Below are 18,600 nucleotides of genomic sequence, written 5' to 3'. Positions count from 1 at the left end.
TTTTTAACCTTGAAGCCTATAATATGAACATTTGAAATACCTTCAAGTTCTTATATTCCTCTATGTGGATAACTAATTTTCTTCTCCATGTATACATCCTGCGAACCTTTCTGTCCAATTTTTCCAACTCCTCATAAGCTTTTTTTTCATTCATGTAGCCTGTCATCATTTGACATTCTACAAATATTTCTAGAGTGCCTCCTGTTTGCCAGTCAGTGTCCTAAGAACTGAGAATAAGTAATGAATCAGAAACAGTTTCTAGTCTCAAGGCACTGTGTCAAAATGGTTGGTGAGAAAACTAACGTCCAGTTGTGATAGAGTAATCACTTGCATGACATGAGTTACTGGGGATTACTAAGGAATTCTGTAACTCTTTGGGAAGATATTGTCCCCGAATTCATCTGAAAGACTTAAAAAACTAAGTGACTAAGAGGCAGTTAAAGAGGAGCAAAGGTTACCCAGGTGAATATAAAAACTCACAGCCAAGACGGCACTTTTTATATGTGTGATGCAAGCCTTTCAGTAAGCTAGAGCACGCAATATGAATAGAAAGATAAAATTGAAGAGGCAAGTGGAAGTCAATTCATTATTGTCATTGTCATTACATAACAAGTGCTTAATGTACATCAAATTTGACTAAGTATTTCACAAACAAATACAATATAAAGTAGATATTATTTGCCCTCCATTTGATATAAGAAGAACCTGACCTTGAGGTTAAATAGCTTGTACAAGATCATACAACCAGCAACAATTACATGGGCCAGGATTCATCCTCAGCCTTTCAAGCATATTTAAGGAATGTTTCACTTCCAGGAATCACCTTTCAAACTACTTGTACCTGATTATTATTAGGTTGGTGCAAAAGCAATTGTGGTTGTTGCCTTTAAATATAATAGTCTCAGGGTCTGATACTAAGAAATCTCAAACCTGGAAAGAAAAGATAATGTAGATGCAAAGTTTATGAAAAGAAGCAAATTTATATCATGTACTTAGCACAGTTTCTAGCACATTATAAGAGCTCAGTAAATAATTGCCATTTTGTTATTGTAGTCTGACTGCTTCCTTTTTTTTTTTTTTTTTTTTGCCTCCTTAACTAGAATGTAATCTCCACAAGAGAAGGAAACTGTCTGCATTTTTCCCAGTATTTTGTGATACTTAGAACAGTAATCAAATGAATATTTGTTGAATAAATGTATTAATATTTATTAAACCCTCAAGAAATCCTAAAATTTTGGCATAAAAAGATATTTAATAGTCTTTGTTATTTTCTCCCAAATCATATTTTCTTCATGATAACGTGTTTCCTTAAGTTTCCAGGGCATCAACTTGCACTGATTTTTTACCTCTCTTTTAGGGAGGACATTTTACATCGTTGAAAGAACTCCCTGAAATATTGTTATAAATCTCAATATTTGTTTTCAGTAATTATTTACATTTTCTAGAAAGTTATTCTCCCAGATATCCACATTGCTGTTCCCTCTTGCCCTCAAGCCCATACTCAGAAATCACCTAATTTGTAATCAAATTATACCTCACAGCGTTCCTCACTTGGTTTGATTTTCTTTTTTCTGTTATCACCATTTAAAAATATGCTCTACTTATTTTTGTTTATAACTTATTTTCCCCAATGAGAGTACAATTTCCATTAGGAAGGATTTCTGCCTTTTCCCCCCATTGTGTTTCCCTAACGCCTGTTATGTCATCAGTGCTGAATGAATATTTTTGAAATAAATGAATCTCTCCAGGATATCAAAGAAAAACATTTGTTCACAGGCAAGGAGCTAGAAGAGAGTCTGTTGCAAGACATAGTAGTGTTCAAGCTGGTAGAAAAAAAAAATGAGGGCTAAAGAATTTTGCAGACTGGAGGCCCAGCCACCAAGATTACCAGTTGTCTATTGTGTAGGCTCAGAGCTTGTCAGAGCCAAAATCAACCTGACAGAGGCAAGGATATGAATGAAACCTAGAAGATTGGCTTGAAAATATAACGTGTTTGCGAGTGCCTAGAAGGAATGGGTCAGGCTGTTATAAGCTTATGAGCAGCCAGAAAACACAAATAAGGACCAAGATAAAGCGATAAGCCAGAGAGAAAAAGCACACAGATGCCTGAGATTTAGTTGAAGCACTTTAGCTTTGCTAGTCCCATCATTCCTCCACTTTTTCCAAGTACTTTTTGCCACAGGAATATTAAACAACTTACAGTGCTAGGAACACAAAGCAGTAGAAACACAAAATGCCTGTGAGCTTCTACACACCTAACAAAATCTTCTACCATGTTTGTCTGGTAAATTCTTAGCCATTCTCCAAAATCCTCACTTAGGTATTGCATGCTCTGTATTGTCTTCCATGTTTCCTGCTGCATTTGCAAGTCACTTTTAGTTGCAAGTGACAGAAAACCATTTCAAATGAGTTGGGGCACAAAAGGGGAAATTTGGGGCTTGGCTCATATTACTAAAATGCCAAAGGTAGGAATGATTTAAGGATGCCTAGAATCAGGACCAGAAGCAATTTGTTAGGGCCTCATCTCTTCCTTGTGTTTTCTGCATGAATAGGAATTAATGGCAAATAATACCCCTTTCATATTCTACCAGCTTACCTTCCTTAGTAGATAGAATCGTTTCCCATAGCTCAGCCAGAAACATGTAAAGTAATAATATTCTGATTTCCCTGGCTTGGATCATGTGCCCACCTATTTGCCATGGGCTCTTGGTTCCTTCATTGACAGTCTCTGTGGAATTAGAATAAGAAAGGAAAAGTCTCCAGTGAAAATATAAGATGTTATTATCAAAAGAAATGTGAAGGGATACCTAAAAGCAAATGTCAACAGACACTTGATAAGTGATGATTGAACAGTAAAAACAGTTGTGAAATATTTATCTTGAACAGGGTTCCATGAGCCTTCAGTGGGTTGCTAACTCACTGAAAATATATGCAAAACTTTGCCTCCATATGAATCTGTCTAGGGAGGCATCCAATCTTATGAAGTACAAAGGATTCCAGCAAAGATATCAGCCCTTGGAAATAAAATGTTTATGCTTCCTATCCCAGCCCGCTTTTAACTTCTGATTTAGTAGACCCCAAATATAAAAGCGGAGCCATTTGAGCCAATGTTACAAATTAGGAAGTATAAGGATATGGAGTTAAGTTTTATTTGACTCTTACTTCTTAGTCCATTTGTGCTGCTGTGACAAAATATCTGAGACTGCATAATTTATAAGCAATAGAAATATATGTATCACAGTTGTGGAGACAGGAAAGTCCGACATCAAGGCATCAGCAGATTTGGAAGGACTGCCTTCTACTTCCATTATGGCACCCTGAACAACGCATCCTCACATGGCAGAAGGTGGCTGGCAAAAGGCTTAATTAGCTAGTACTCTTGAGGCCTTTTATATTGGTACTAATTCCATTTATCATCTCCTAAAGACCTTACCTCTCAAAACTATCACATTGAGCCCTAGGTTTCAACATACAAATGTTGGGGGTTGGAGAAGGGCATATATTCAAAGCATAGCAGTTCTCCCCATTAATCTTTCTTTATCTTAATCTGATCATTTGTTAAATATGAATCATACCCCCTTAGCAGATAAAAATAGTTTAGCACAGTGCTTGTACATAGTGGGTTTTTCAGTACAGTTATATAAGAACTGGGTAAACAACAGGACTTGTACATAAGTGGTTCCTCCTACTCAACATGTAATCATATTTAGAGTAGTGTCTTAGTCTGTTTTGTGTTGCTATAACAGAATATCACAGACTGGATGATTTTTAAAGAAAATAAATTTATTTCTGAAAGTTCTGGAGGCTGGGAAGTCCAAGGCATGACACTGGCATCTGGCATGAGTTTTTATGATGCCTTATCCCATAGTAGAAGGATGGAAGGGTATAAAAGCATGTGAGATGATACAGAGAGAGGATGAGGGGCAAACTCCATCCTTTTATCCGGAACCCACTCCAGTGATAAATAACCCACTCCAGAGATAACAGCCTTAATCCATTTATGAGAGCAAAGCCCTCATGCCCTAAAAACCTGTTAAAGGTCCCACCTCTTAATACCATTACAAAGACAATTACATTTCAACAAAAGTTTTGGAGGGAACATTTAAACCATAGCAAGTAGTCCATGTTGTTTAGCGGTGAGGCATCCAGACCTACGTTAGTTTTCTTGTAGGCAATTTGCTTGGGCCCTTCCTCTGACAACATTCCCTTTCAGTGAGAGCCTAGAGAATATTTTGAGACCATTAGCTTCTTTTCATTCTATTTATTGTCCCAAGCTGGTTCCCTAGCCATCTCTTGTGTTCACTTCTCAAACCAGCTAAGAGAATTTCCTAAAGAAGTCTGTGCTACCTTAGGCTCCAGTCATTTATTGGTGACCTCTCCACTCTTTAAAACAGATTGAAGAAAATGCTTAACACCCAAAGGGGAATTTTTAAAAGAGAACTACTAACTTTCCCCCTTTCCCCAGTGTCAAAAATAGTCCACTTATTAACACCCACAATTAAATCAGGTGCTGAAGCTTTGGTTTCATAACTACCCGGGATAATTTGTTATTGGAGAAAATAGCATATTACAGTGGTAGAGAATATAGAATATGTCACATTTGTTCTTCTGTATCAAGAGCCAACATTTTTAGACTTGATTCATTTTTACAAAACAAAGTTTGCATGTTAGTGGTTGAAAATTATGTCATTTTTGGAACTAATTGTCATATATACACTGTAGCAAACTTGAAGTTTAGAATTTTAAAAATCATAGTGGCTCAATTACATTTGTACTTTTTTTCTTAATGAATTTGATTTTTAGACTATTTTTAATGGGGACATTAATTCATCTTTTCACTGATTCATTCAATAAACTTTTATAGATGGCCTGCTTTATTTCAGGCACCAGGACATAATTGAAAGTCATCTGTTTATTAAACAAATGTAAGCTAATCTGTAAGCTGAGAGTTAAATTTGTTCTTTAAATATTTTTTAAATGTCTCCCTTCACTTCTGAGTAGATTAATAATAGAACAAAGCATATAATTTTTAAATGGCCTGGTACTTTGTATTAGCATTTCTGTTAGTCATAGGTGTTTTCTTAGTGGAATGTCAACAAATTATACCTGAATATTTTAAAATTTATAATTCAGAAAATCTCATTATGTATCAATTGTAACATAATATTTATGCAAAAAGCAACAAGTTAAGAGTGTAATATAAAAATGATATATCTAGGAGCTATTTTATTCTTCTTGTCATTCCTTTGATGTAATCTATTTCCATGTTGAATAATGTGAAATGAATGTTTCTGAAGTTTTGTGTACACTCCAAATCTTTATCTTGTGTTATTTTTTGAATTAATTAGGTTTAGATTCTTTGTTTTCCCATATCTATGTATTATTTAATTCAATACATTTTTAGTGAATACCCTGCACATAATAATTTGATGTGCTACTTCATATGAAAATGCTGTTTTCAGTGAAGCGTACTTTTGAAAATTATTTTCTCAGGAGATATTATTAGGACTTGTGTTAGCTAAATAATAAGCAAATGAGGAAGTGGAGAAATGGAATAATAAACTTTAATGAGTGCTACATGCACAAAAATAAATAGGGATATATTGTAAAAAGTGTTTGATGACAACACACATTCACTCTGAGGAGTTGTATCTCAGCTGTTTTTAAAGCTGGGATTGTGTCCCCTGTGATAGCTGAGGAAGAATGTTTTAGACAGGAAGATCATCAAATTCCTCAGTTCTGTGTAAGAAAGAGACAGGTATGTTTGAGGAATAGAAAGGAGGCCAGTGTTGCTGAAGCAAAGGGCTCAAGTAGGACAGTATAGACCTTGTTAAGAAGTTTAAATTTTGGCTAAATAAGCTGGGAAAACATTAGGTTTTTTAAACAAAATTTTAAAGTATTTTATTTTGTTTTAAGACAGAGTCTCGCTCTGTCGCCCAGGCTGGAGTGCAGTGGTGCAAGCTCAGCTCACTGCGATCTCCGCCTCCCAGGTTCAAGGGATTCTCCTGGCTCAGCCTCCTGAGTAGCTGGGATTACAGGCGCCCACCATCACGCCCGGCTAATTTTTATATTTTTAGTAGAGACAGGTTTCACCAGTTGGCCAGGCTGGTCATGAACTCCTGATCTCAAGTCATCTGGCCACCTTGGCCTCCCAAAGTGCTGAGATTACAGGCGTGAGCTGCCGCGCTGGGCCAAACATTAGTTTTTTTAGAAAGCTGAGGGGTTACACAATCTAATTTAAGTTTGAAAGATGTACCTGGCTGCTTTGTGGATAACAGATTGTAGATGAACAAGAGTAAGCGTGAGGGAGCCAATTATTTGGTGTTTACAGTTATATGAGAGAGAAGAACATATACCTAGAGAAGGATGTACCAAATGCTCAAATACCAGAGATCATATAGCTAGATCAACTGATGTCATGGACACATGGTGGTAATATGGCATTGAAATAGTGTCAGGTAGCAGGGCAAACACCCAACCCCTTGATATCGTGTTTTTTTCAGTTAATGATTATTCGTCTTGTGACATGTTGGTCTTGTAATTTCCACATGTAAGTTTAATATTATTCAGATCTTATTGTGCATTAAATACTATGTACATTTATTTCTCCCAGAACTAATATTGACTAATATCTGAGTTGATAATACAATAAAATATGCCATGGAATAAATAAGTTATAGCATTAATATAATGTAAAATATTTTCAAAGTTATATATATATATATATATAGCAAATGTATTTTAAAACATCATTTTAAAAAGACTGAAATACTATTTTTCACTCTATTACTAGGATCACTTATGCTATAAGTACTCGAGAATTTGTTTTTTAATTGAAATAATTAAAATCAATGTCATTAAAATTGAGTTGAAGGTTTGCAAGAATAACTGCTTTCTTAATTTGTGTTTGCAAATTAACTAAATTTGGTAAAATAATGGACATTAAAATTATAATAATAAGACAAATTTAATACATGCTCATGACAGCATTACAAATTTTTTTTTTAAGTTCAGCTAGGTATCTGCTTATATTAAATTGCAGATGGGCTATCAGTGTAGGCGAAATTGCTATGCTCATAATTAGTGTTTAACCTTCAATCTTTTAATTTATGTTTCTTGTATACTTTAAAAATACAGACCAAAGAAACATTTTTATTACATCCTACAAATTAATTTAAAAAATAATTTCTGAATTAACATCACGTGAATACAAATATATCATTGATTTTAGATACATTTCCAACTAGAAAATATTTTCTTAGGTAAATTTTACAGTGCTTTAACCTCTTCTTAGTAGAGATATTATGAATTTTTGTAAATATTATTCAAAATGGTGACCTACATTTAAACATATATTTTGAATAATAATTCAGTAAAATGTAATGTTCACTTTCTGGTTATTTGTTTGTGTTCGTTAGTTCTTAATCACATTGAAGTAAATTCATTTTCTTTTTATATTTTGTCCTCTATTTAGACTTTAAAGGCATAGTGCTTTTATTTTGCAGATTGTTGCCTTGCGTGAACAAAATGTTCATATACAAAGAAAAATGGCATCAAGTGAGGGATCCACAGAGTCAGAACATCTTGAAGGGATGGAACCTGGACAGAAAGTCCATGAGAAGGTATGACACACCCCACATGCTCTTACATGGAAATGTTTACTTCTTATAGCATTTGTCAGGAAATATAAAAACCACATAATGAACATTCTTTTAGTATTTGTTGATTCTTTGGTCAAAGGTTCAAGGTTTATGATGATTTCCTTTCTCATTTTTTGTTCTTATTTTGATTCTCTTAAATATAATACATATGTGTGTATGTTGTGTGTATGCATATACACATATTTGAATTTTTTACCTGCTCTTAATTGATTCTCTTAAAAGTATTTCAATTATATAGAATTGAATTCATAATATGTATAAAGAATATAATTTAAAGTACATATACACACATTGTGTGTGTATATATGGCATATGTATCTATCTGTACATTATATAGGCAGGACTATTTTAAGTGCAAAACAACACTTTTGAATTGTAACTGATATAATATACAATTGGTAATTTATTTGTTGTTTATGACTGCAAAAATTGTTGGTAATCTTTTATTTGATTAGTATTTTTCTTGCATTGTTTGAGGCCTCAGCAGTACTCTTGTTAATGAGAGATAACATAAAATGATATGTAAAGTCATGGGACTTTTACATTTTTTATAATGGAATGATTCTCCTTTTGGGTGAAGTTTAGTCCCACACAAAAGAAACTAGCGCTCTGTTGCTCCACTAGCAAAAGACAAAAGGTTTCTGTGCTGGACCACTTCTTTCCAACAGAAGAGGAAGAAGGTAAGTTATTGGTAGGTCTAGAATCAGATGAAAATTACATAGAGGCATTCACACATCCTGTGTTGGAAACTCAGGAGAATCATTTGCCTGTAACAAGTTATATCTTTGGATTCTTAAGCTCCTAAATGAAGACCACATGAATCAGCTAGCTAAATTGCTGTAATTGAAAATGTCAAGAGTTTCTAAAACCTAGCGATTAAGAAGCAAGTGACTGGACAAAACAATAAATAGCACTAGAATTCTTACTATAAATTAAGTTTAGCATTTCCTCACTCATGTGGTTAGAAAAAATAGAGGGACTTCTTATGTTTCTTCCTTCAAGTAGAAAAGCAAAATAAAGTAGGCAAATCAGATGAATTTCCAGAAAGAAGCTTCAATTCTGGTGGCTGACAAATGAACAGATCTTCATATAAGACCACGAATTTAGCCTTTATCCATGTATTTTATAGAAATCTTAAGCTAAATATAAAACATAAACTACAATTTGACGTATTTCATCAGCTGTATCTGAGATTAGAATAACATTATTTATCTTTCCTTCAACTAAATAAACTGATACTGCTTCAGTAGATATACCACCGAGCTCTTTAATAAGGCATTTTCACTCAGCACTCATTTTAGGAAACCAACATGTAATTTGATATTGCTCTTTCATTTTAATTATGTCATTAGTAGTATACCTCTCCTTAGAGAATTATAGAATCACAATTGGCTGGTTATAAAAATGGATTTTATGGTCATTTAGTCTTTTTCATAGAAGGCTACAAATTATTGTTTTCTATAATAATGCTGTATTTATGCTAATCTAGTCCAGAAATGAAGAAATATACCTTTGTCAGACATGAACAACTTCAGATTTTTTTTTATCCCATAACAGATTATTTCATACTTAAAGTGTTCATCTTATGGAGGAGGAGGGCAGGGAATGCTCATACATATATATTTTTTTCAAATATTTTTTCATCAAGGTATTGTTAGCAGCAGCAAATCCATACAGGTCTGCAGCAACCTCTATTTATGCTTTCTCAGAAGAAAGAAATTGACTGTGGGGCATGAGGCAAAGGGAGAGACCAAGGCAAGTTTCAGGGCAGGAAAGTTTTAAAGCAGGAACAAAAGAAGATAAAGTACAGCTGGAAAAGAGCCAAATGGGCAACTTGAGAGATTCAAGTGTGCAATTTGACCTCTGAATTGGGGTTTTATACACTGGCGTGCTTCTGGAGTTGTGGTACTTCTCCCCTGATTCTTCCTTTGGGGTGGGCTGTCTGCATGCATGGTGGCTTGTCAGCACTTGGGAGGGGCCGCATGCACAGCATGTTTACTGAAGTCGTATACATGCTCACTGGAGGCATTTTTCCCTTACCAGTTGAGTGTTCCTAGAGGAATGTTCTATTCTTATACCAGTTAAATGCCGCCATTTTGCTTCTCAGTGCACATGCTTGAGTCCACTTGCCCAGCTCCTGAAATCTTATCTGGAAACTGCTGATCACCAGATTCAGATGTTTTCTATTTATTAGAGTCTGTCTTCCCTGGCACTGGCAGCAACCAATAATTGTTTTACAGAGAAAGTTTAACAACCACCTGACCATCACCTATTGGTTGCCTAACTACCTACTCTAACAATACAACCACTAAATATTTGAATATGCAGACATTAGAGGATGTAAGACAGTTTATGACAGATTATTTTTCAGGAACTGGTTACAGAATTAGGATGAGGATTTATGCATAATCTATATTTGTCTCTATTGATCTTCACAGATATAAGTGCACATATGGAGGATTTTGAGTCATTGGTGACCCAAAGCAATTGTCTTTAACTTTTTTTGACTTCCAGTTCTTAGTGAAGGCATTTCAGCCAGTGGAGAAAAGAAATTGTGTGCCAATGCTAAGTCATTCACTTCTTGTGTTGCTGTAACTAAAGGTTTTTAAACATTATGATTACTGGTATTCATTTCCTTTTTTCAGCTTCCTTGAATTTCCAAAACAGTGATTTCTAAATGCTTTAGAATAATTATATATTATTATCATGTATAATATCATGCCCATATCTTTTGGTATAAACCTAAAATACGTACAATATGTCATATATATTTAGTCTAAATTTAAAAATATGTAAACATGTTTCAATTTATATTAATCCTGTGATTGATTTCTCAGGATGTTCCAATAAAGTGTTGTAATAAGAAGTTTTATTTATGCCACATTTTAAAATTTATTTTTATTTACATATTTTTGAGACAGTCCAGGCTGTAGTGCAGTGGCATGAACTTGGCTCCCTGCAACCTCCTTCTCCTGGGCTCAAGCAATCCTCCCATCTCAATGTTCCAAGTAGCTAAGACTACTGGCGCAAGCCACCATGCCCGGCTAATTTTGGTATTTTTTGTAGAGACAGAGTTTCACCATGTTGTCCAGGCTGGTCTTGAACTCCTGAGATCAAGCAATCTGCCCACCTCGGCCTCCCAAAGTGCTGGAATTACAGGTGTGAGCCATCGTGCTCAGCTATACCACATTTTTTTACCTGACATTTCTTGATAAAACATAAAACAGTATCCTGATTATTATTTTCATTGTCCTTATATAAATACTCCCAAGTTACACACATATAATATTATAGAGCATTTTTCTTATCAAAATCATCCTCCATGATATGATTATTCAAGATATATTAATGCCATAAAACAAGTTGTCAAAGGATTGTAATTTAAAGCCTAATACTTATTTTTATTTTATTGAGAACTTTTAAAAGGTATATTCAAACAAAAGAAAAGAAATTATTATTTTGGCAGATTATCAATGATGACTGTAGTGTTAGTGTGTAAATTGAAAAGTGGTTGATCAGGACAAAAATGTAAAACTATTATTAGATACTAATAGAACTAAGAAAGTGACTTCTAAATCCTAGTTGGAAGGATTACCCTTTGTTTAGGGCAGTTAATTTGCTTAAATTACACAGTCAGGGTGGGTGATTAGCCCAAAGAAGATGTTTTATGTCAGTGGATTGAGAACTCTGTTGACAAAATAGTTGACAAAAATAGTCTCATAAAAACACAGCCTGAAATAGGCCTTATTATTCATGGAAAAGTCTGGTAATTATTATCAGCCTTTTTAAAAGAAAAAAATAAAAAGAAAAAATACACTTAACTGAAACGAGTTTAAATATTTCTGTGTGGTCTTAAATTTAACTGATTGTTTGAGAAGAATATAAATATTCACAGGATAATACAAATTTTCAGAACACTAAATTCCACCTTTTCAGAACCAGGCTCTAATAACTTTTTCCTATTTCTTTCTAGATGGAAGTTAATTGGTGAATTTTAAAAAGTAAACATGCCACTCTTGTAAAGGAGATAATAATGCTCATTACTTGTATAATCTGTGCTTCTAATTATTTTTTCAGCTGCAAATATTTGCTAAGTGATGTGAATCAGTAGAATATTAGATATGTTAGAGTTTCAGAAGATATAGTCTGTAATAAATTTGGTAAGAATCTACAATGAGAAATAAACATGCCCAAATTAATATCATAAAACATGATAAGTATTGTGGTATCAAAAATAATATTAGAGTTTAAAAACAAGGTTAATTAATCCTCGTCGAGGGGTGTCAGAGAGGCAATGTGGAATAGCGATTTGTTTGAAGTTCCCATCTCTGCCAACTACCAGCTGTATGAACCTTACCCTTTAACACCCCTGACTCTGAGTTTCAGATAAAATAGTCTTGCCAACTTACAGAGTTGTAAGAATAGAAACACTATATTCAATGAATTACATCATGTTAGGCATATTTTATACAAGCGATAAATGCTTATTCTATTTATTAATACTATGTTTTCAATCAAATAAATATTTAGTGGCAACCTTATTAAAGGTGCTAAGAAATGGGCCCTATTCTAGGTGGTAGGAATATAATGATGAATAAGACAGTTGAGGGTACAGGCAATAAACAAATATACACAGTGTAAAAGGGCATAGATATGATCAAGGGACCCGTACAAGGTGAATGGTGAAGACATTAAAGAAGGAGATCTTTTTAAGATGGTGGGATTTGAACTGAGGCCTGAATAAGTACCAGGAGTCAACAATATGAAAAAACTTGCACAAAACAGTAGTCACACTTAACTATATGCAGTGAATTTTTATACGTGTCATGTATTAGTGACTGAGACACTAGTTCTTCAGAGATCGAAGGGTGGAGTTGACTGATCCTTCAATGACCATACAACAAATGAGGCACATCCTTGGCATGTCACATGAGGTTCTTCCCAAGCTGGCTGGCCTCTTCTTGCCTCCCAGGCCTGTTTGCTTATCATTCCCACTTTGAGCTTAATTACTAAGTGAACTAAGTTAAAGCTTCCTTTTTTAAGTTGTTGCTCTTATTCTTCTCTCCTCTTTGAATCTGACATTTATTCGTGACTGTTCTCTAAATAAAATGCAACATAGTAATTTAAGCAACAGTAATATGAAAATGTGAAAGCTGAATAAATGTAAAATCAGAAATAGATTTTTGTTTGCATGTTTTCAGTTCTTTAGTTCTTGTCAGATAGAAGAATTATGGACAAAAACGTACATAAAGCAAAATGAAGAATCAGTGGCAAGAGTAATCCTCAGATCAGTAAATTTAATAAATAATTATCTAGTATTTTCATTATAGAACTATTGTTCATGAAGAATATTGAGCCAAAGTGATAAAAATGGAATATGGGACATGCCTTTATCAAAATTAAGGGTTTTGTGGACTTTTAGCAATACAATGCTGTTTTAGAATGAACAACCAATGACAAAAATAGGTACTTAGAACAAGCTGTACGAGCAATGTGATCCTCAGTGAAGACAAAGGATTTCATTCCATCATGCTATTGTGAAATATTGAGATATCATAGTGTGAAGATTTGCACACTCTCATGCAAACCTGTCAGCTGTCCAGTTAAAAGTTTGGCTTATCAATATCTCATCTTATTTTAAAATACCAATAAACATCATTTATCAAAAATGCCATTCCTTTAATCATTCTCAGTAAGTTCTAACTAAAAGTCATCATCCACAGGCATGTCTTCAATATATTGACTATATTTTGTTCATTTTTATGTGTTCATCAATACATGTTAACTACTGCCAACAACCATTCTTTCAAAGATTCAGTCTTGTCAACTTTAGCTCATTTTATGCATTATTGATTCCCTCTCTCAAAAATAGTTATAATTGGGCTTATTTACAAATGGATTGCACTCACAGAATATTTTCTTCTGCGTATCGATCCCATATTTTGTATTCTAATTCCTTACAAAACATAACAACTTGAATGTTTCTCCTTTATTCTTCAATTGAATTGTCAAGCAGTGAAACCCCAAACTGAATGGAGTTTATGAATTTGCGAACTTGGAAAGAGCAGGTCTAAAGATATACATGGGCTGGACTGGCCCAGAGGTCCAATGATTGGCTAGAAAAGAGACCAAAAGAGTAGGGTTAGGATCCTCCGTGGCTTACCCATATATGCGTGAAGTTGTATCAATTTTCTAGAAGCTGAGTTGGAGAGGAAGCACATAATGAAAGGTCTGGAATCTTCTATATGCAATGGCAAAAATAAAAGTCTTCTAATGCTATGTGGAAACTCATTAGGTTCAAAACAAATTGCTCTGGGTGCAGTGACTGGGTTATTGTGTGTTAACTGAGACCTTATTAGATCGAAAGATGAAGTGAAATCGACTCTGCTGTCTTCAATAAGAAGTATCATTTATATTAGCTAGGATTTGAGGGACGCAGAATTTTTTTTTTTTTTTTTTTGTGAAGAAGGATATTTCCAAAGACTTTGAAAGACTGACTGACTGGAAATTTGTTCATTTACCTTTATCTTATTAACATAATTGGAGTGTTCATTTCGTGCCAAGGAATCTGTTGTCTTTTGGTGATGGACACACGAATAAGTTATTTTTCCTCTGTTTTGTTTTGTGTGATCTGTTAAGCAAGGCTAGGAGAATTTTTAAGTTTTTCATTCAGAAGTTCCTCAATTGACCTAATTGTATTTTTTCACTTTGGTAGAATTTATCTATTTCATCATTTCTCATGAAATACAAGCTCCCCAGAAATTTAGTGGGTGTTTGATGGGACCCACTCACCTAACAAATGAAATTCCCAGGAGAAGTAGATTAGGAAATATTGTGTACAATTTTTAACTGGTATAAGTACTACAGTATTTATATTTTAACTCTTAATATTGTCGAGCGTCAAGAAAGAAACACAGTATGTAGTGTTTCCAGAGACACTCTTTACCCACAGGGAAATAGAGTATGCCAGAATGAGAATTCTACAGGATATGCCTTAATATGGAATTAAGGAATGCTCGTGCTTAACCTTTAAAGTTAGCCAAATTATTTTTCAAACTTGTCTTGAAAACTCATTAACAAAGGGGCCACGGGTCTTTAAGAATGAGATAAGTAACCAGTATAAAGTCCTTTACGTGAGTTGTTTTATTTGATCTCTGTAACAACAACCCTGTGAGGTTTGCAGAGCAAGGATCAATTGCTCAAAGCAATGTAGCTCATGAACAGGGGGATCAGAGATAAACAGGTAACAAGTAAGTAAAGAATAAATGTGAACTATGGAGGGAAAAGGCAGCATAAAAACTACCTGATTTTATGGATTTAAAAATATAAGATTATTTACTTTGAGCAAAGTCTTAAACCTGTCCATGTTTCTAAGAGGAGGGAAGAGTTTATTAGACTGAGCATGAGGCTTACAAAAATTTCAAAAAAGCCTAGTCAAAGAAAACTTTGTTACACCGTGTGTAATGTCTTCAGCAAACATTTAATCAAGTATATTTCCCCAGCAAAATTTACTGCTCTTTCCTTTGCCATCATTTTCTTTTCTTTGTCTACTCCAATGGTCCCCAAAGTTTTTGGCAACAGGAACCAGTTTTGTGGAAGACAATTTTTCCACCAACTAGGGGTGTGGTTGGGGATGGTTTCAGGATTACTCAAGCACATTACATTTATTTTGCACTGTATTTAAATTATTACATTGAAATATATAATGAAATAGTTATACAACTCAACATAATGTAGAATCAGTGGGAGCTCTGAGCTTGTTTTCCTGCAACTAGATGATCCCATCTGACAGTGACAGATAATCAGGCATTAGATCCTCATAAGGAGTGCACAACCTAGATCCCTCACATGGACAGTTCACAATAGGGTTCACAGTCCTTTGTGAACCTAATGCTGCCACTGATCTTACAGAAAGTAGAGCTCAGATGGTAATGCAAGCGATAGGGAGCGGTTGTAGATACAGATCAAGCTTTGCTCACCCATTTACCTCCTACTGAGAAGTCTGGTCCCAAACAGGCCACAGACCAGTACATGTCCATGGCCTGGAGTGTGGGCACCCATGGTCTACTGTATTCTTATAATATACAAAGTTTCCCTAACTTAAAAAAATTATCTTTTGGCCCCACATTTTAAATTCCTTTACAAACCTACTTCAATAAGGTTTTGCCCCACCATAGCACAGAAGCCACTCCTGCTATAGTCATCACTAAATTTTTATTGCTAAATACAAGGCCAATTCTCAGGCCTTGCTATAGTTGATGTCTCAGCAGTATATGACGTAGTTAATAGTTTTCTTCCTTCATATACTTTCTTCACTTGCATTACAGGAAACTACGTTGTTTTCCTCTTACTTACCAGTGGCTACATCTCCATCTATTTTCCTCCCTCTGACTTCTTAATGTTGGAGCATCTGTCCTCTGAAGAACAGATGATAAGTTTGTCTTGGCATGACAACTCCCAGTTTCTTCTCTTCTTCTCTTTCTTTCTTCACCCCAGGGCTCAGCCCTCCACATGTTCTCTACCTACACTCTCTCCATGATTCCAATCAATCTCATCCTATTCATATGCTAATAATTTATGAATCTTTACCTCTAGTTCAGACCCTACAACCAAACGCATATATCCAGCCACAATTGAACATCTCCACTTGTATATCTAAAAGACATTGCACACTTAAAATATCAAAAACTTACCTATTTGATATCCCCCCTTACAAAATTTGATCCATCATCTCCAGTTTACATGATGAAAACTTTGCCTTTCCAGTTGCTCAAGCTAAAGAATTTGGAATTACTCTCACATCCTCCCTATGTCTCACACCTCCCATCCAACTATAAAGAAATTTGATTTACTCTACCTTCAAAATATATCCAGAATCCTACCACTTACATTGATCACTCTATTTTGAACCACTGTCATCTCTCAGCTGAATTATTGTAATCAATCACCTTTTATGAGGTCTTTCTGCTTCTCCCATGGGCCATCTCCAGTCTATTTTTAAAACAGCATGAATCAGAGTAATCTGTTCATTTTCATTTTTAAAAAATGTCTACGGATATATTCTAATTATGCATATTTATATGGTTCATGTGATATTTTGATACAAGAGTGATGTTTTAAAACATATATCTGAACACATCCATCATCTGCTCAAAATTCTGCAACTTCTTTCCACTTACACAAGGCTCTACATAAATCTCACTGTCTTTATCTTCTGACTTCATCTCCAAATCCACCCCAGCCACAGTGGCCTCCTGTTGACTTTTGACTTCCTCTTTCCTTTGTCTGAAATGCCTTTCCTCCAGATACATGGCTAACTTTCCCACTTCCATCCAGCCTTTGTTCAAATGTCATAACATATTCTAACATAGTAATGTATTATAACACAGTATGTGTTTATATGCTTTACTTATTTATAATGTCTGTAATGTATTATCTGCCAGCCCAGTTAGAGAATAACTTCCATAAAGGTTAGGATCCTTGTTTTATTCCTGATGAATCTCAGGTACCTAGAATAGTTCCTAGAACATGATGAACACTTAATACGTGTTCAAGAATAAGAAATAAATATCACACTGTTTTAATGATTAACTTTATAAATCTTGATTCTTAGAGCTTAAGTATAATATCAACTTTTCAAATTCCATTTTTCAACCCTGTTGAGGTTGTAGGGGCCAAGGAGAAAATTTTCTTCCACCCTCCAAAGGTTTGCTGAAAATGAATTGAGGGATGGCAGATTAATATGAAAAAAGGCACACAAAACTTATTTTAACATGCATATGGACATAACTGCCATTTACAATGTATTAGACTGGAAGAGGGGCCAGAGGGCTGATGCTTAAATATTCTTGACATAAGAGATATGTATGGATTCAGGAGGCAGACATTTTGCAAATGATTCTTTTTGGAAGCTGGGTGGGACTGACAAATTAAAGGAAAGTAAGGGGAAAGACTGTGCAGGAACAAATATTGTTTTATTATGCAGATTAAGTCCCCTGAGTAATCTCTGGGAGCTGTCCTGTGAAGAACAGATGATAAATCTGTCTTGGCATGACGACTCCCAATTTCTTCTCTTCTCTAGTGATTAATCTGACAGGATCCCTGAAGAGGGGAATCTTAAGACAACTACATTCCTTGTGGAAAGAAGTGTTTTTAGTCAGATAAGGAAATTCCAGAGAGAGAGAGAGAGAAAGGGAGGAGAGGAAGGTCAGAGAGAGATCTTGGTTCTAAGGGTTATTTCTGAGGCCTTTCAGTTTTCAAAGCCCTCAACAAGCCAAAGTCATATTTGGGGGAATCGTTTTCTGTGCCCCAACAAGATTTTTACTGCAATTGCTTAAATTAATAAATTAACTTCGGGAGGTTATCACCTCTATTGTATATTGTTTTACCATGTGTACATATGGCTTATGTCTCCATTCATTTATGTATGATTTTATGTTCTTCAATAAAAGTGTTTAATTTTCCCATAGAGATCTTATAGATGATTAGATTTATTTCTAGGCATTTATAGTTACTGTGATCATTATCTCCTTTATATGTTTTTCCTAATAAATTAATACTGGCATATAAAGATGCTATTGATTTTCCAATACTGATATGGATTACAGCAAACTTGCAAACCTATTAGTTCTAAGAGTTTGCTATACTCTTGGTATCTTCTAAGTAATTACACAGATTGGGAGGATTTAATTTTCTCTTCTCTTCCTTTTCAGTTTTCATTTATTATTATTGTCCAAGACTTATAAAGCTTGTAAAAGTGTAGACTTTAATAATAATGCTATTCATTAATGTGATGCTTATCATAGTAACTTGTAGATAGCTTTTATCAGGTTTGAAATTTCATTTACAAGTTTGCTAAGAAGTATTATCAGAATACAATATACTCATCTTTGAAAAGTAGTGGATTTCATTGACAGATTTTTTTTTTTTTTTACTTTAA

The 18,600-nt window shown here is 34.5% G+C and overlaps 1 protein-coding gene and 1 long non-coding RNA gene across 16 annotated transcripts in view; one reads left to right on the top strand and one right to left on the bottom strand.

Annotated features, from left to right (window-relative positions):
- The window catches only part of PPFIA2 (PTPRF interacting protein alpha 2), a 497,964-nt gene that overhangs the window by 342,363 nt on the left and 137,001 nt on the right, over positions 1 to 18,600 (top strand). For all 15 annotated transcript variants that reach the window (XM_054442749.2, XM_054442743.2, XM_063646523.1 and 12 more), the window contains one exon: positions 7,506 to 7,622. In XM_054442749.2, coding sequence (XP_054298724.1) covers positions 7,506 to 7,622 — 117 coding nt within the window. The remainder of the gene's footprint in view (positions 1 to 7,505; positions 7,623 to 18,600) is intronic.
- The window catches only part of LOC129009579 (uncharacterized), a 79,960-nt gene that overhangs the window by 49,688 nt on the left and 11,672 nt on the right, over positions 1 to 18,600 (bottom strand). The gene's annotated exons all lie outside the window — the stretch shown is intronic.

This window comes from Pongo pygmaeus, chromosome 10, assembly GCF_028885625.2.
Source record: "Pongo pygmaeus isolate AG05252 chromosome 10, NHGRI_mPonPyg2-v2.0_pri, whole genome shotgun sequence".
NCBI classification, from domain to species: Eukaryota; Metazoa; Chordata; class Mammalia; order Primates; family Hominidae; genus Pongo; species Pongo pygmaeus.
The sequence above is the reverse complement of the archived record's forward strand: the minus strand, read 5'-3'. Positions and strand labels throughout refer to the sequence as shown.